Below are 19,753 nucleotides of genomic sequence, written 5' to 3' on the forward strand. Positions count from 1 at the left end.
TCCGACAGATAGATGCTCTGAAAATTTTAATATGATTATAGACAAGACAAGGAAAAAACTGAACCAATGGCTTCAAAGAGATCTAAAGAGATTTCGCTGAAAGGTAGAGTGTTACTAACAAAGGCTGAAGGGTTGTCTCGCCTCACTTATGCCGCTACTCCCCTGGCTGTCGAAAAGCAGATCTGCAATGTCATTGATAAGTTATTATTTAATTTTATATGGAAGAATAAGACGCATTATGTGAAAAAATCTGTTGTTATGAACACTTATGACTCTGGTGGTTTAAATTTTCTTGACTTTATTACCCTCAACAATACATTTAAAATTAACTGGATAAAGCAATTTCTACATAATCCTACTTCCACTTGGAACTTTATACCCAAATATATCTTTTCTACCATTGGAGGCCTTGAATATGTGCAACTATATAATTACAAAATAGAAAAACTTCCCCTAACTCTATCAAACTTTCATAGGCAAATGCTGTTGGCATGGTCCTTAATCTATAAACACAATTTCTCTCCACATAGATGCTTTATTTGGAATAATCAACATATCAAATATAAAAACAAATCTTTATTTATTAACTCCCGGTTTAATAATAACATAATTTTAGTTACCCAGCTACTCAACGATAAAGGAAATCTGCTAAATTATACAGAATTCCTTCAAACATATGGTATTCCTGTTACCCCCAAAGACTTTGCAATTGTAATGGATGCCATTCCTTCTGGTATCCTAACTCTTTTAAGAGGTGCTGGAAAACCAGTTTGTCCTCCTTTAGACCCCACATTAACATCAGTGGGGCATATGTGTTTCTCTATCAAAACTAAGAAAAAAAATTGTCTTATCAGATCATTGTTTCAATCTGATATTACCATTACCCCATATGCTGTCCAGTACTGGTCTAATATTGTTAACGGGTTGAACTGGGTTCATATATGGAATCTTCCATACAAATATTTGATTACAAACAAAGTTAGAGAAGTGTCTTATAAATTAATCCATAAATACTATCCTACCAAACACTACCTGCTGAGATTTGGGAGGGATGTGTGTGTGAACTGTTTCTGTGGATCTGAGCCTGAAACTATGATGCACCTGTTCTGGAACTGTCCCTATACTGCCATCTTCTGGAAAGAGGTACTGCATTACGTCAAACTGAAGATTGACTTCCTTTAACAATAGAACAATATACTTTTTGGTGTTCATGATGTTAAAAGTAAAAAACAAAAAGAACTGTATGTCATAAACTTAATAATTATATTAAATATATATATATATAATATGTAAATATCACATACACAAAGCCAAATTTAGTCACTCAAGCCCCTATTTTATTGCATTTCTAAAGGAAACAGAACAGTATTTGGAAAGTATCTGTGAATCTAATAATAAGAAAGCTATGAAAACATATCACTGGTGCTCTACATTTTCTGCATTTATCTAAGTAGCCTACCCCCTGGCTGACGTTCTGTTGTTTGTATGAATGTACATTATAATAACTGCTTTGTATTGAATATTTCAATAAAAAAAAAAAAAAAAAAAAAGTGACTTCAAACCGAAAAAAAAAACAAACAAAAAAAAGCACTGAGTGGAGCGGGTGACCGGTCCAAGATGGCGGCCCCACGGCTCGTCAGCGTCAGTAGGCAGTAGCGGTCGATGCGGCGTCTTTTCTTTATTATGTCTATGGTGGCTACGGCCGACAGTAGCCTGTGTAATTCTGAGAAATAAAGAAGAAACCCAACGAATCCAAGTAGGTTTTTTTATGCGAGGCTACATTATTATTGGACTTACTGTAGTTATTAATATTTTTTTATTATTAGCTGTTTTCTGTTATTATTTATGCATTATATTAAAGACTATATTAAAGAGTATGGTCTGCACTGTTTGGTAAGTGTGATGAAAAAGCTTTTCTTGTGACTTGGCGCTATTGGATTGAATTGAATTACCTACCTGCGGCAGGCAGTAATGCGACAATTTTAACGCAAACCGAGTCTGAAAGAAGAAGAAGAAGAAGTAGTAGTAGAAGAAGAAGAAGAAGAAGAAGACGACGTTGTCTTGCTGATAAGGAAGTGGTCGACACAATTCTTACGCTGCTGTAAGTATAGTCTTTTTTTACTCGTTCGGAATAAGCAAATGTAGGTTTAAACTGCTTTAAGTTTGAGGATTAAGCTTCTTTAGTATGATATTTACGTCAATAACTTGTAATATGTGTCTAACGTTATAGTTCGTCTTCTCCCAAACAGAATAATAAAAACAGAAACAGTAAATTTGTACACCTAACGTTAAATTGAGTTTGACTGAGTTTGACTAAATTTACATACATACTACAATATTCCCCTTCCCCGTCTGCCGCGCACCTGATATGACGCACGATTGCCATCTGCTACTATTGTTATGAGGGCAAATCTTTTAATGGGTTTATTTTGTTGATTTTGACCAACTGGAACCTTTTACGAGTATTTACAGTGCATGCGGAAAGTATTCACACCGCTATGTTACAGTCTAATTTCAAAATGGATTAAATTCATTTTTCCCCTCAAAATTCTACACAAAATGGCTATGCACCGACGCTCCCATCTGCATTGAAGAGTGGGAGAAACTGCCCAAAAATAAGTGTGCCAAGCTTATAGGATCATACTCAAAAAGACTTGAGGCTGTGATTGCTGCCAAAGAGGCTTCAACAAAGTATTGATCACAGGGTGTGAGTACCTATGTACATGTTATATTTTTGGTTTTATTATTTTTGATAAATTTGCAAAAAATTCAAGCAAACTTGTTTCACTTTGTCATTACGAGGTATTTTGTGTAGAATTTTTAGGGAGCAATTTAATTTAATCCATTTTGGAATGAGACTGTAACATAACAAAATGTGAAAAAAGTGAAGCGGTGTGAATACTTTCCGGATGCACTGTAGATGTGAATCTGTATGCCAAGACTGAAAATGGTTCACTTGTCTAAAGAAACAACTCCTTTGTGAATTATGTGATACATTCACTCTAATTTTCCCACATTTATACTGTAGGCTACATACTACCCTAACCCAAATAAAATTAAAGATGTCAAAAACTGAAACTGTCAAAATGGTAAGTACAAGCCAGATTTGGGACACTGTAGTGCCTAAATGAGCTAACAGTAAAACAGCAAAATATTTCCTAAAAACCTGTGTAATTTACAACTTTGTGGACTGCTTTTGTTAGCTCCTATAGTATATGGTTACAATCTTACCACCCACCTCAACATGAAAACACCAATCAGAACAATGGAACAAGCTTGTGGTGGTTTAATCAGCAAGTTACGGTAATATCATCTCACCTGTGACAGTGCTCAGTCACTCAGACAGATGGCATTCAAAAAGTGCAGATTGTATCAGTTGAAGGTGGAGTGGATATCAGTCTCTCTGCTGCACTGCACAGACATAGCAGAGAGTTCTTTTCTTCACCGCAGAGCTGTTTAGGTAATGCGCAAGTCAACCAGTCTCGTTCTTTACTGCTGAGTAGTGCTCTAGTCTGTTAAACTTGGATTTGGTTTCTTTTGAATACTGTCAGGCATTCTGAATCAGCATTCACCCCAGTAATGAAGAGCAGCAATAACAATAATGCTGGAGATTTCATTGTGTAATTGCTGAAGCTTCTTCTGTCTTGCATTCCTTAGATTGGCTGCAGAAATGTCTTGTCTGGACTTGGCAAAGAGATGGCTTCCTGCACAGCTGCTGGTCATGTGGATGTTGACCAGCATTTCTGGTGAGTCACTGCTATTTCCGCTGAATCTACAATCCTCTGTGTTAAATTTTAATTTCAGTGAGATCATTTCATTTACACCATGGCAGTGATGACACAGAGGAAAAAATGTTTTTAATGTTTTTGATGTTTAAGATCTACATGTTCTGAAAATGTTGCACATTTTGAGTCACCATTGAAGCAGTAACCACATGGGGTGTAATTGTGAATATATAATGCCCAATGACAATGCCAATTAATACCACCCTTGAATGCAAACTATGTGTTGTTTGCTTCTGTGAGCATCTTGGATTTATTGTCCTTGTCCTTTTGTATTATTCTGTTTGCTCTCCAGAGTCCAAAGTGTATTTGTTTGCTCCTGATGCTGTCACCCTTGAGGAATATTCTGAAGCCAACATAACCATTACTTCCAGGTACCAACAGAAACACAGTCTGTATAACAGTTTCAGTGGTATTCACTTTGTAACAGTGCAGTGTCACTGTTGCATGATACAGATGTGATGTGCACCTTGAGAGTTAACTCAGTCACAGTGTCCTGTCTCCTCAACTCGTGATACGAGTAGTATTGTCATTAAAATTAATTTTAACATAGGTAGGACTCACATTAGAAGAGTCAATGTTTACATAATTTTGAAGCATACTTGATTGCCTTAGAAGCAGAAGAAGGGAAGGACACACATAAAATGTTTCTTTTCATGACTATGGTGCTCTGCTGGATGTGTCCACACATTTGTCTTCATAGAGAAATACTCTATATAGACAAAAGTATCCAATGTATAGTATAGAATAGTATACACAGTATACAATGCTATGCTTCCAACTTTGTGGCAGCAGTTTGTGGAAGGCCCTTTTCTGTTTCAGCATAACTGTTCCATAAAGACATGGTTGGATGAGTTTGGTGTGGAAGAACTTGACTGGTCGGTGCAGAGCCCTGACCTCAACCCCATCATTGGCATGAACTGGAATGGAGATTGTGAGCCAGGCCTTTTGGTCCAACATCAGTGTCTGACCTCACAAATGCTCTATTGCATGAATGGGCAAAAACCCCTATGGGGACACTCTGGGAAAAGCCTTCCCAGAAGAGTGGAAGGTGTCATAGCTGCAAAGCTGTGTATGCATTTAGAATGCAATGTCATTAAAGTCCCTGTAGTGGTTAGGTCCATTTTTTTGTACACTGACTATGTGTTGAGAGCTATTGCATGCCTAGAAACAAAAATAAATTTTAAGAGGCAACTCCAAAAGAGGTGCTACCAAACATGCCCACCATACTGAAATGAAAAAGATGCTATAAATTGTCAGAAATGTGGTGCAAAGAATCAGTTTGCCCAGTGTTTCTTAACTAAGGAAAATGTGCAGGTAATCAGGTAGACAAAATAATTCTGTGATGTTGTCAGCGACATTCTGGAGCAGTGATGCATGTGAGCAAGGAAGACTACAAGGATGAGTCTATAGCTCAGCTGAAAAACATAAAAATAGATGAGGTGACAAGTGGTCTACAGTCTGATTAAAGATAATGAAAACTGTGATTTAGATGATGATACTAAAAAGTTAAAACAAAGTAACAGCGCTGGGTTTCAATTCAGTTCAGTTTATTTTTTTGTCTCATGACTCTTTCAAATTAGAGCAGGTCTAGACCATACTCTTTAATAAAATTTTGTAATACAGAGAACCTAACATTCTCCCATGAGCAAGCACTTGGCGACAGTGGCGAGGAAAATCTGCCTTTTAGAAGGAGCAAACTTTGGAGCAGACCCCGGCTCTAGGTGGGCGGCCACCTGCTTTGACCGGTTGGGTTGAGAGAAAGAGGGGAAGAAGTTGAGTTAGTCACATGCATTAATGGGACATAAATGTGTGCAGAAAGAGAGAAGCTCAGTGCATTGTTGGAGATCCCCTGGCAGTCTAAGCCTGTAACAGCATAACTAGGTTAACTAGCTTAGGCCAGCCCTAACTGTAAGCTTTGTCAAAAAGGAAAGTTTTAAGTCTACGCTTAAACGTAGAGAGGATGTCCGCCTCCTGGACCGAAACCAGAAGATGGTTCCACAGTAGAGGAACTTGACCCCTTAACTAAGGGCTCTGGTTCTTGATCTACTGCTCTGGGATCCAGAGTAAAGCTCTGATGGGATAATAGGGTACTATCAACTCTTTAAGGTATGATGGTGCCTGGACTTCCTGAGCAAAACATTTTTTCCTCTGTGTCATCACTCCCATGGTGTCAATGAAATGACCTCACTGAAATTAAAATTTAACACAGAGGATGGTAGATTCAGTGGAAATAGCAGTGACTCACCAGAAATGCTGGTCAACATCAACATGACCATGTGAGGAGAAGAATTTTTAAACTCTATCCTGGATTTTACAGGCAGCCAATGTAGAGAAGCCAGTATGGGAGAAATATGATCTCTAGTGCTGGTTCTTGTGAGTAATCATGCATCATTTATGATGAAGCCAAAATGTAATCTGGCTCCTCATAATTCTAATTGGTTGAGAGCAGTTTGTGAGCAACTGTGCATATCCAGGCAGAAATGGAGAAAGAAATGGAAGATGAAATTGACAAAAATTACATGAATTTTGTTTTCGTCTGTGGTTTGCTAAATTAAATGGCCTGTATTTACAATTGTGATCCAAGCTTTACACTCATCATGTTCATAAATTTTAGTATTTGTCTTTTAATGGTTTCTTTGGACTGTGCTTTCTCTGAGGTAGTATAATTATACAGTGTAGGTCTTTAGTAGAAAAAGACATTGATTCACAAGTTTTAATTTATTTTGTGTTTTCTGAAATCAGCATAAGGTCAGAATTATACATACAGGGTCAAAATTCTGCATACACTCACACTGATTAATTTTGTGGTGCTTCTGCACACTCAACATTTGGTTAAATGTCCCTTTGCAACCTTCTCCGGTAGCCATCAACGATCTTCTGGCATAATTGCGGTTGGATATTTGACCACTCTTTTTGGCAAAATTGGTAGAGATCTGTTAAATTAGTTGGTTCCCTGGCACAGTCATTACTTTTAAGCACAGTCCACAAATTTTCAATGTGGTTGAGGTCAGGACTTTGAGAAGGCCAGTCCAGAACTTTAATGTTAGCTTGCTTCATCCATTCTACGAACATCTTTGATGTGTGTTTGGGGTCATTGTGATGTTGTAAGACCCAGTTGTGCATAAGTTTCTATTGTCTAGCTGATGATTTGAGATTTAGCTGAATAATTTTTAGTTAGTTCTCCCCCTTCATTATTCCATTGACTTTGTGCAATGTACCAGTTCCACTGGCAGTAAAACATCTCCATAGCATGATGCTACAATCACCATGCTTAACAGTTGGTCAAGTGTTCTTCAGGTTGAATGCCTCATCTTTAGTCCTGCAAATATTCTTCTGGCAGTTGTGTCCAAAGAGCTTAATCTTCGTGTCATCTAACCATAAGACGTTCCTCCAGCAAGCATTTCTCCCTTTTTCCTTGTGGTCAGCTGCAAACTTGAGTTGACCCTGAAGATGTCGATTTTGGAGCAGGGGTTTCTTTCTTGGATGACATGAAAGTGAAGAAAGATGAAAGTGACATATTTTGTCATTGGAGGGAACTCACTCCAACGAAATTTGTTCTCTGCATTTAACCCACCCAAGTGACGTGCACACACACACAGCAAACCCGGGGCAGTGGGCGACCGCGTGCAGCGCCCGGGGAGCAGTGGGGGTTAGGTACCTTGCTCAAGGGTACCTCAGCCATGGACACTGGGACGGGGAATCGAACCAGCGATCCACCGGTTACGGGTCCGACACCCTAACCGCTGATCCACGACTGCCCCCAGCTCATCCTCTGAATCCACAGTGATGTAAAATTCTATTGCCAATAGACAGTGACAAGTCTGCTTTCAGGAGTGGGGATAGAGACAGCTACAAAGAGGCCAAGTACAGGTTTAGCAAGGAGGTGAGAAGCGCTAAATCACTGTACTCTGAGAAAATTCAACAGCAATTCTCAGCTAATGACTCGGCCTCTGTGTGGAAAGGGCTTAGGCAAATCACCAACTACAAGCCCAAAGCCCCCCACTCTACTGACGACCTGCGACTAGCCAACAGTCTGAACGAGTTCTACTGTCGCTTTGATGGACTATCTGCCGGCCCTGACACCCCCACTCACCCCATCAACACGGCCATTCACACCCCCCACACCCCTGAGGTCATTCCACCAGTATCCACCTCGGACCCCCCCTCCTCCACCACAGCCCTCTTTATCCAGGAAGAGGACGTTAACAAGCTGTTCAGGAAACTGAACCCTCACAAGGCTCCTGGACCAGACGGTGTGTCCCCCTCCACCCTGAGACACTGTGCAGATGAGCTGACTCCAGTTTTCACAGATATTTTCAACACCTCTCTGGAGTCATGCCATGGGCCAGACTGCTTCAAAGCCTCCACCATAGTCCCAGTCCCCAAGAAGTCAAGGATCACTGGACTTAATGACTACAGACCTGTGGCACTGACATCTGTAGTCATGAAGTCATTTGAGCGCCTGGTTCTGTCCCACCTCAAGAACATCACAACCCCCCTCCTGGACCCCCTGCAGTTTGCCTACAGAGCCAACAGGTCTGTAGACGATGCAGTCAACGTGACACTACACTTCATCCTGCGGCATCTGGACTCCCTGGGAACCTACGTTAGGATCTTGTTTGTGGACTTCAGCTCTGCCTTCAACACGATCCGCCCAGCTCTCCTCCAGGACAAGCTGTCCCTGCTGAATGTGCCTGACCCCATCTGCCGGTGGATCACTGACTTCCTGACAGACAGGAAACAGCATGTGAGGCTGGGGAAGAATATCTCGGACACCCGGACCATCAGCACCGGTACCCCCCAGGGTTGTGTACTTTCCCCTTTGCTCTTCTCCATCTACACCAACTGCTGCACCTCCGGCCACCAGTCTGTCAAGCTGATTAAGTTTGCAGACGACACCACCCTCATCGTTCTCATCTCGGACGGGGATGAGTCCGCCTACAGGAGGGAGGTGGACCGTCTGGTGTCCTGGTGCGGTAGCAACCACCTGGAGCTGAACGCCCAGAAGACAGTGGAGATGATCATTGACTTTCGGAAAGTGCCAGCTCCATCGCTCCCCCTCACCCTGACAGACACCCCCATCTCCACGGTGGACTCCTTCCGCTTCCTGGGTACCACTATCACCCGGGACCTCAAGTGGGAGCTGACCATCAGCTCCCTCATCAAAAGGGCCCAGCAGAGGATGTTCTTCCTGCGGCAGCTGAGGAAACTCAAGGTGCCTGCCAAGATGATGGTTCAGTTCTACACGGCCATCATTGAGTCCATCCTCACCTCCTCCATCACTGTGTGGTACGCTGGGGCCACCGCCAGGGACAAGCACAGACTGCAGCGTGCTGTGCGCTCTGCTGAGAAGGTGATCGGCTGCGGCCTTCCATCTCTCCAAGACCTGTACACCTCCAGGACTCTGAGGCGTGCAGGTCGGATCACAGCTGACCCTTCTCACCCTGGACATGGACTCTTTGTAAAACTCCCTTCAGGCAGGAGGTTACGGTCCATTCGGACCAAAACCTCACGCCACAAGAACAGTTTCTTCCCCTGTGCTGTTAGACTGTTGAACACAACTGACTAACATGCTGCCCTGCACCTTAGCAATTGATTTTACTCATTCACTGTTCACCTGCTGTTCATTTGCACTGTCTACCTCACCCACTTGCACTATACTCCACCCTGCACCTTACTTTTGAACTACCTCCAGAAAAATATTTATTTCACTTATTTTATTTTGTGTTACCTTACTCCATTTTATTTTTATCTTTATTTTTTATTTTATTTTATTCTTCAATTATATGTTACTGTTATGTTCTATGTATGCACCAATCACCAAGACAAATTCCTAGTAATGTGAAACCTCTTCACTTACATGGCAATAAAGTCTTTTCTGATTCTGATTCTGAAGTTATTCCGCCAGCTTCTGGTTCATGGCATATATGAGCTGTGTGTACGTCAATGAGTACTCTCACAAAAATTTTTGGCACACAGGTGTAGTCAATCATGATCATTAAAAGGAAGTTAAGAGGAAAATTAAAGAATCAGTGTAGGTGTATGTATATTTTTGACCCTGTATGTATAATTTTGACCCTATGTTGATTGCAGAAAACACAAACTGAAACCTGTGCACCACATTCTTTTTCAGTTTGTTTTTTTTTCTTTTTGGTCTATTAAAGATGTACATTGTACAATTACTCCACTTCAGGAAAAGAACAGTCCAGAGAAACCAATAGAAACCCAATATTGACATAAAACATGATAGATAACATAAACATAACAACAACAATAAACATGATGAGCGTATGTTAACCTTTGACCACAGCTATATACAGTACTTCTAGTCTGACCAGTCTGAATCACACTTTACTCTTTGAACCTGTTAAGTGAATACAATGCACAAGGTAACTTAAAAAAAAAGCAAACATTCTCAGCAAGTTTAAAAATGAAAATCCAGATTCTGGTATGTCTTAATGCTTCTGTACTTCAAGAGTGTGTGTCTAACTGCACTTCTGTGTCTTGTTCTAGTTCCCCTGTCAACCAGTCAGCTGTGATTTACTTAAATGTAACGTACAGCTCGAAGTGGAACTGGTCATCTGTGCTCACAGTGCCTGAGCAGGTAACACATGTAACCAAATAAGAATGTGTGCTGCATTATTATATATATTCTTTGTGCCATTGCTCCATTGCCCAATAAAGGTAATAGCACAATCTCACAGGGCGATTGCAGTGTCATGTAGATTTTGCTACTCTGACTGATTCTGCCAGATGTACTATCACCAGCACTGGCAGTTTGTTCCTAGCACCTGACTGCTGCTAGTTTTGCTCTGTCTTTGCTGTCGGTTCTGGGCCTTCAAAGAGGTGTTAAGCATGGTCACGCCTCCACAATCAAGAAACATGTAGAACCACAGTAAGGTCTTGTCACACAAGTACCACTTGAGAACGTGTGTGCTTGAAGAGTGCAGAATTATTGGCATAGATCAGCCAAATTAGACATCAGGACAGTTTATTTCTATACACTCATCCCTGATATATCTGCCAAAACTTAAACCACTTGGCTTTATGTTCTGATTTTTATTTAGCTATTGCTGCCGGTGAATTCAACCTCAGTCACTTTCAGTGTGACATCCCATGATGTCGGTCAGGTGACCACATACCTGCTTAGCAACTACACAGACTTCAACAGGTGAGTAGCTGCACTCACTGACAACATTTAACTTTCCTTGACTCAACTTCTGAGTCAGCCTGTTCTTTCATCAGTTCAGCATGATAGTAAGAATCACTTTATTCACCTACATTCACGTTCATTCATGTACCATAAATGAAGAGGGCTTTGTTATGTTGCCAGTGATGTCTTTCAGCTAACACTGGTATACAGAGAATATTTATATAGGATGACAACTGTCCTGTAAGAGACTAACATTATACGTAGTTGATTCATTAGAGCTGACTTCCCTTTATTCCCACTCTAACAGTATTCAGCCTTCCTTCTAATGTTCTTTTAGAATATAAGTTTAGCAACCTGTGTTCAGGTCTACACAAATGCATGTTGGCATGTTTTTTTTTAAATCAACTAGTTAAGACTTTCGCAACATTCTATTGTTTGCTCCATGTTAATGGATGAACATCATCTGTTTTTTTGTCCTTTTCATAAGTCAGCTCATCATGCACTTAACATTATTGTGCTTTCTGAATAAGCTTAAAGTTGATTGCCTTAGGTAGCATTAGAGCACTCTTGTTTGGTTATCATTTCAAGTTGAATTCATTCATCTTTAGTAGACTCACCAACCATTGGACATACCCTGCACCCTCACGACAAATGTACTTCAGGATAATTCTAAGCTGAAGTCAACAATCAACAATTTAGCTGTTCTTCATTGTTATTCCATTAAGTCCTGGTCCATGATTGCTGCAATATAGGTGTAATAGAACTTGAGCAGAGGGCCCATCAGTACTGTCAAGCAGGAGCACTTGTCAAACTCTTCATAATGTGACTAGCAGCAGCCAGAATTCTCTACAGAAATCTATCACAGAATATCTAATAGAATATCTAACATAATATATAACATAAATATGTTCGCACATCATTACGCAGTCCGGCTGTCCAGTTTATTTGTGTCTGTAAGCTTGATTCTCTCTCTCTTCTAGTTTGTCCATCAGGATCCGATTTATGGTTGTACGTAACAACGTCCTGTCAGTAATCAGTCAAATAATTGGCTGGATTTACTTTGTGGCCTGGTCTGTCTCCTTCTATCCACAAGCCTGGCAGAACGGGAAAAGGAAAAGGTTATCTTCTGCCCTTTTTTCATTCATTTAGGTTTAGGTTGCTATTGAAGTTTTGCTCAAGTTAACTAAATAGGATGTCAGATATCAACATCACGATCTTTGATGTAACAGCATCTCAAGAAACTATACTGTATATACTAAAATCATGCTTTGTGCACCATCTGTAACAGCTGCTGTCAAATAATAGTTCAATGGTATATTTTTATAAAATTTTGCAGTTATGGTTGCATTTGAGTTATAAGGGTTAGCCACAGGACTAGGCAAGTTCTAATCTGTGATAAATCAATGAAAAGGTGGAGCTTCCACATATGTACAACATCCATTGCACGTCAGCCCGTCCTGGGTGAGGGATCCCTCCTCTGTTGCTCACCCTGAGGTTTCTTCCATTTTTTCCTGTTAAAGGTTTTTCTGGGAGTTTTTCCTTAGTCGATGTGAGGGTCGAAGGGCAGAGGATGTTGCTGATGTTATGTTAAGCCCTTTGAGACAAACTGCTTGTAAAAATGGGCTATACAAATAAAGTTGACTTGACTTGACTTGACTTGCATGTAATAAGAGTCTTTGCAGGGGACTGACTCTGGCAGTAATTCACAAGCTATTGTAAAAGTAAAACTAGATTTTTTATAAATAAAAATAAGAATTTCCAAATAATTTACAGAGAAGTTTCTTGGAGGGAACTAATTAAAGGTAAATCAGTGAAATCTTTTTGCAGACACATTAATTCAAAATGTATAAAGAATAGAATTTCTAATTAGGGATTAATATTTTTGTGATATTTCTTCCATCTTTTGTTATGTAATGTCTAATTAAGGCTCATGGATTGTCCTTAGATATATGGAGAAAAAAAGAGTAAAAAGAAAAAAATGAACTCAGACAAGTAATACTAACAAGTTTGTTTTTAGTGTTGTAGGTCTCAACTTTGACTTCTTGGCTCTCAACCTAACTGGCTTCATCGCGTACAGTGTCTTCAACATAGGACTGTTTTGGGTGCCTTATGTAAAGGTAACTTCATTCTTTAAAGGAGCACTCCACTGTTCAGACACACAGAGATCAGTCTACCAGGCATGTTTTGTACTACTAGCTTTGTGAAACCTTTTAGAAGTGAAATGCTAAATCTCTGGTGTATCACTTTTGTCAACAGATTCAGTCATAGTCTTCAATAAGCCTTAAATTACAATCCACAGGAAATAGGCATACATTTTGATTTATTCAAGTTGCAGTCAAGTGACTGTGCCCCTTATATTGCCAGAAGAGTTTTACTGTAAAAAAAGGGGAAAAGTGGACTATCTAATCAGCCAATCACATGGCAGCAACTCAGTGCATTTAGGCATGGTGAAGATGATGTTCAGACCAAGCATCCAATGATCCAAAAATGCGTTGATACCAGAGAAAAATGGTCAGACTGTTTTGAGATGATAGAAAGGCAAGAGTAACTCAAGTAACCACTTGTTACTGCCAAGGTATGCAGAAGACCATCTCTGAATACACAATACATTGAACTTTGAAGGAGATGGGCTACAGCAGTAGAAGGCCACACTGGATGCCACTCCTGTCAGCTAAGAACAGGAAACTTAGGCTACAATTTGCTCAGGCTCACCAAAATCGAACAATAGAAGATTGGAAACATTTCCTTGTCTGATGAGTCTCAGTTTCTGCTGCAACATTCAACATGCAACATTCAAATGGTAGGGTCAGAATGTGGCTTAAATGCATGTATCAACGGTTCAGGCTGCCGGTGGTGCTGTTTTAATAGTGTGGGGGCACACTTTGGGCCCCTCTGTACCAACTGAGCATCATTTAAACACCACAGCTTACCTGAGTATTGTTGCTGACCGTGTCCATCCATTTATAATAACAGTGTGCCTATCTTCTGGCGGCTACTTCCAGCAGGATAACATGCCATGTCACAAAGCTCAAATCATCTCAAACTGGTTTCTTGAACGTGACAATGAGGTCACTGTACTTTAATGGCTTCCACAGTCGCCAGATCTCAATCCAAAAGAGCACCTTCGGGATATGGCGAAATCGGGAGATTTGCATCATGGATGTGCAGCTGACAAATCTGCAGCAACTGTGTGATGCTATCATACCAGTATTGATCAAGGTCTCGGAAGAATGTTTTGCAGCACCTTTTTGAATCTATGCCGTGAAGAATTAAGGCCGTCCTGAAGGCAAAAGGGGGTCCAACATTAGCAAGGTGTACCTTATAAAGTGGCTGGTGAGTGTGAACATGCTTCCCCAGCTGAGAATCTATCTGGCTCTAAGGGAATATCGTCAGGAAAAGTATCAGTGAACAGGACAGCAGTGTTTATAGCCATTTTAACACACATGAAAATAGCCTTCTCCAGAGCAAATTAACTGTGCAGCATGAGTTACCATGGTGATCTAAATCTCATTCTTATTTTCCTAATCAAGATACAAGATAGGTTTATTTGTCACACACACAATCATACATGGTACAATGTGCAGTGAAATTCTTTTTGTCCCTGCTACCAAAAAATAGGTAAGTAGAATTAAATATTGTAAAATAGAAACCTTATAAAAATAATAAAATTAAAAATGTGCAATATTTACATGTACAGTATTTACATTTAGTAGGATTGTCCAGATTAATGCTCACTGTTGAGCGGACGGATGGTCTGGGGGAAGAAACTTTTCCTTATCCTCTCCGTGTTGGTTCTCAGGCAGCGGAACCGATGGCCTGATGGCAACAGGGAGAGGAGTGAGTGTCCGGGGTGATGGGGCTGCCTGGATCTTCTCAGCTCTCGACCTGCATCGTTTGATTTAAATGTCCCGCAGGTCGGGTAAAGTTGTTCTGATCGTCCGCTCAGCTGAGCGGACTACCCTCCTAAGGGCCAAGAGGTCCTGCTTTGTGCAGTTAGGAAGCCATGGATCCACCTGCACAGCAAGGAGTTCAGTCCAAGATCACACAGCTTAGTGACCAGCCTGGAGGGGACTGTGGTATTGAATGCTGAGCTGTAGTCCACAAACAGCACTCTCACATAGTTCCCCATCCTAGTGTCTACGTGGGAAAGTGTCTGGTGCAGCAGCAAGGTTATGGCGTCATCGATGGATCTGCCTGGGCTGATCACACTGTTGCACATTTTTTCTGATAAATTACAGTTCAAGATTTGAATTACTTTTTGTTTAAAAAAAAGCTGGATATTTGTCCATATATTTCAACTAATGCAACATTTTTAGCTACACTATATTGGGTATTTCTTTATTTACATAATTTCTTGATTTACATGAAATGTTTAGACTGTTCAATCGTAAAGTTGTTTTCACAACTTGCCTTTGTTTAGCGCACCAGTAAGTGTTGAGTGAAACGTGAAATATATTTTGACTGTCTGTTAAGCTGCTATGCCTACCCTGCAGGAGGAGTTTCTCAGGAGGAACCCTAATGGAATTAACCCTGTCAGTGCTAATGACGTCTTCTTCAGTCTCCATGCTGTCCTTCTCTGTTTGGTCTACATTATTCAGTCTGCTGTGTATGAGGTGTGTGTCTAATAGGGAGAAGCCTGTGGCAGATATATTTCAAGTCCAAGAACTCAAGTAATCAACAGAGTAGGGTTGAATTGAATTAGAGAAGGAATAGAAATGGTATCTCTGTCAAAAATATTTCTCATTGGAGTGGTGAGTATGACATGACTCTGTTGTTGTACTATTTAAATGCCATGGAAAGTACATGTTAATTTAGGAATTTGAGCCATTACACTAAGTAGAATTTAATATATATATATATATATGTGAAATCACATCCTGTCAGATGTGTTTGTGTGTGAATGTTTGAACCTGCAGCTTATCTGATAAGATATCCTTATATTGGTGTGTTATCCTCCATTTATTCTCTCTTCCAGAGGGGAGGTCAAAAAGTCTCCTGGATGGCCTTGTTCTTGTTGCTGATTGGCTGGACATTTGCCTTGGTTAGCTTCTTTCTTGCTGTAGCCAAACAAATCACCTGGTTGGATTACCTCTACTATTTCTCCTATATTAAACTAGCAGTCACTCTAATCAAATATGTGCCACAGGTAAGCAGTACACACTGGAGGACCAAAAACTTGAGATATTTGGGAACAATTGCCATGCAGTAAATATGTCTGTGTTCAGATGTTCAGTTTACGTTAGCTGTGTTTTTATTAGATTTTTTTTTTGTTATTATTGTGACGTTATTGTTCTGAGAAAAAAAAATACGGCAAAAGCAAATACTACAACTCTGATAGTGTCAACAAATAAAATTTCAATATGGTAGGATTTGTGACAGGACTTGAAAATACAATGTCCACGTTTCTATATTTTTTTGTTCTGTCTGTGCATAGAAAACACACTGATTGACGTGTAATGCAATCTCCTTTTATTATGTAATTTATTATTCCTTTTATTCATTAAACCGCCTGTTGGTGGTTTGCCCACTCTTTTTCTAGGCATACATGAATTACAGAAGACAGAGTACTGAGGGTTGGAGTATTGGCAACGTGTTGCTGGATTTCACTGGTGGAATCTTTAGTATTCTACAGATGATCTTACAGTCTTACAATAACGGTAACTACTACTGTACTTTATATTATGTTTTACTCTTGCTGTACTTCATACAGTTTTCTGCAAGTATCAATAAGTTAAATTTGAGACTTTTTAAGACCATTATTTTATTCAAAAGAGTTAAAGCAAGGCGTCTGGACGTTTCGCTGCTTGAATGAGCAGCGAAACGTCTTCAAACCTATCTTTACAAGTCCAGACGCCTTGCTTTAACTCTTTGAGTAAATATGACCTAGATGACTGAGAACATCCACAGATATGTTACCATTATTTTATGCATTTTATCACCTTTTTCACGTCTATACTGGCAAAAAAAAACCCTTAACCCCATCCCTCTGTCACTTACAAGAGTAGCATGGGTTAACATTGTGTTGAGTGGGCTATGTTATGGCCAGTCATGCGTAGTTGAAGTTCTTATACTGTACAATTCTGAACACACACACATATCATTTTATCTTCTATGTTTAGTGGAAGTACTTGTAGAGTTTTGAGGAGTGTAGCTGTTCTCCCCTCTTTTATCAGGTTACACTCTCTCTAACCCTCCCTGACTAACCCTATGCACACTGACTGTAAAATGTTGTGTATGTTTTGGCTGATTTTTGAGAAATGTCTTAATTTGTATTTTTTGCAGATATGCTGGCAATAGGGCAGACTAGTAGGAACAGTAGTAGTTTAGTGATACATTTATAGACCTCACACGCCTCCATACCAGCTAAAAAGACCATTTTCAAATGTCTGTACCTTGTTCTACTTCTGTGGAGCATAAAATATAAGAGCTACTTTTCCAGCATTTGATCTGTGTTTACAAAGACATCAACACAGTTCTTTTCTGGAATAAAGGTGTTGGTAGTGAATGCTGGGATGACGAGCTTGTGCAGTGGAAAAAGAACACTACACATTGGTTTTGATTGACATTTGCTAGGAAGCTATCTTAACACTATATGTACAAAGGGTTAACTACACTGAACAACAAACTTTCGCCTCATGGGGTGGTAAAAGTACAACACTGAGCAGCAACACTCAAAGGACTCCTCGAAATTGGCTTTAGTGTCTCTGTTGTGTCTGATAAATGTCAACAACCTTTTATTCTATTCTTTTGGTTACTAGGGTGACCAATCCCGCTAATGTATGATTAGTTGCAAAAAAAACAAAAAGAGCAACATTGGTGATCCCAGCCCTTTTCTGAAAACACAAAAAGGTGGGACTCTGGGTGCCATACTTGCTCTGCACACACTCCCTTTTCAGTAGGTATGACTGAAAAATGATGCTGACGTTCTCAGAAGAAAAAAAAACACATCACTTCAGGCATTTTAAGGTTTTCATGTCATTTTTAGACTGCATGTTATAAGTTTTAAGGATGCAGGAAAGAACAAAAACAAGGACTTTCTCCATGTGACCTTATTGTTTAGTCACATGACCTATACCATTCTGTTAACTTTAGGATTCATAACTGCCTGGTTAGGTTTCGGGAGAAATAGACTTAAACATTTAAATGTTACACATATCAGGTTCTGCCACATCTGTGTCGTGCTTTTTCAGATCTGTTTCAGAGCATCGTATTAGGAGAACACACTGCCAACATAAAATGCATATTGCTGACACAAATGATTAAAAGCTTGATCTGAGTATGCTTAGTGAAATTCCAATACCTATCTAATGTATGATTTTAGTGAGTATATTTTTTGTTTTTGGGTATCTGTCTGAAACTTAAATCAGAAGACAGTGTATCCACTGAGATTTAAATTGATTAGAAAAAATACATTTACCAGCTGCTGACAATGCACCAACATTTGCTATAACAAATGGCATACTGTTTATCTGACTGAGAGAGCATGTTGTATACTAATTGTAATGTGTGTCTTTCTACAGATGAGTGGAGGCTTATATTTGGTGATCCTACAAAGTTTGGTCTTGGTCTATTCTCTGTGGTGTTCGACATTCTCTTCATGACTCAGCACTACTGTCTCTACAAACAGACATCACAGTATGAAGTTATTTCAGAGCAATTAGAAGACTGATGATAATCAGTGCAATGTTTATAAAACACACAAAGTGAGGAAATGATTCAAGATGGTAAAAAGATGTCAGTTGTCATGTTCAATATGGTATAATAAATATGAGATATTTTGGGGCTTTCCAGAGCAGATACATAGTGTTTTGACATATTTCTGGATCAGGAGTAGTCTTTTTTTAACTTCACTGTATGTCATCAGGTAACACTGATGTAATTTTACACTGTTTCAAGCTATTCAGGGCGTAGGTTTGGTCTCTAATATTGAGTTAATATAGTATTTACATTATTATCTTTGTCACTTACCCCAGTGACTCACCATTCAAGCCCAACTTCAGCCCTTTTTTGAGGCTTTCATGTTTTACAGATATTTAATGCATAGTGGGGCCTTATGTTACAGAGTATCTTGTGCATCTGGAGGAGATGCCCAGGGATGTGATAAGATATATACAAACATTTGTTTAATAGACTTGGGGTGCCATTTATTTTTGAGGGAAATTTTAAATATTGAGTGAATTGTGAAATACTGGTGAAATGAACTTGTTCTGATGTATTTTTTTTTCCCAAAATAAACTCATTAACAAATATCTTGACTTTCAACAGTTATTTTCAGAATATCCTGATACCAGCTGTAATGCTGATGCTTAATATCAAAATCAAACTCAAAAACCTCAATGAAGCCTTGAAGGTGCACCTGTTTCCTCATCAACCTGCTCTTGCTCTCTACTGTTGCAGGCATAGAAAGTGACTAATAGTGACATTTTCATGAGGTTTCTGTACTGAAATTCAAATTTTTATATATCTATGTAGTTTTTTTAAGTTTATTCAGCAGAAGCTTAGCTTGAATGTTAGATTACATTGTTAAACTAAGAGTTGACTTTACTGTCCCCATTGGAAAAGCTGGTAACATGAAAATTAGCCTGCAGGTTTTCATTTTAAATCAAGGTGGCTGACTAGTTTGTTTACTACTTATGATGCTGGTGATGAAGCTCCTCATAGGCATCATGCATGATATATGTATATATACGTAAGTACAATACATGGTGTGGATGAAATTATATGATACAGTGGTATGAAAAAGTTTGGGCACCCCTGATCATTTTCAGGATTTTCCTTTATAAATCATTGGTTGTTCGGATCAGCAATTTCAGTT

General features: G+C 39.5%; 1 protein-coding gene across 1 annotated transcript; it reads left to right on the forward strand.

Annotated features, from left to right (window-relative positions):
* Nucleotides 1-1,946: 1,946 nt before the first annotated feature.
* Nucleotides 1,947-19,187, forward strand: ctns (cystinosin, lysosomal cystine transporter). Its single transcript, XM_046390819.1, has 11 exons — nucleotides 1,947-2,101; nucleotides 3,658-3,746; nucleotides 4,078-4,156; nucleotides 10,299-10,389; nucleotides 10,853-10,956; nucleotides 11,919-12,056; nucleotides 12,956-13,055; nucleotides 15,432-15,551; nucleotides 15,914-16,084; nucleotides 16,478-16,595; nucleotides 18,459-19,187. Exons 2-11 carry the CDS (start codon nucleotides 3,671-3,673, stop codon nucleotides 18,605-18,607), a joined length of 1,146 nt encoding a protein of 381 aa, XP_046246775.1. The 5' UTR covers nucleotides 1,947-2,101; nucleotides 3,658-3,670; the 3' UTR covers nucleotides 18,608-19,187.
* Nucleotides 19,188-19,753: the final 566 nt, after the last annotated feature.

This window comes from Scatophagus argus, chromosome 6, assembly GCF_020382885.2.
Source record: "Scatophagus argus isolate fScaArg1 chromosome 6, fScaArg1.pri, whole genome shotgun sequence".
Taxonomy (NCBI): Eukaryota; Metazoa; Chordata; class Actinopteri; family Scatophagidae; genus Scatophagus; species Scatophagus argus.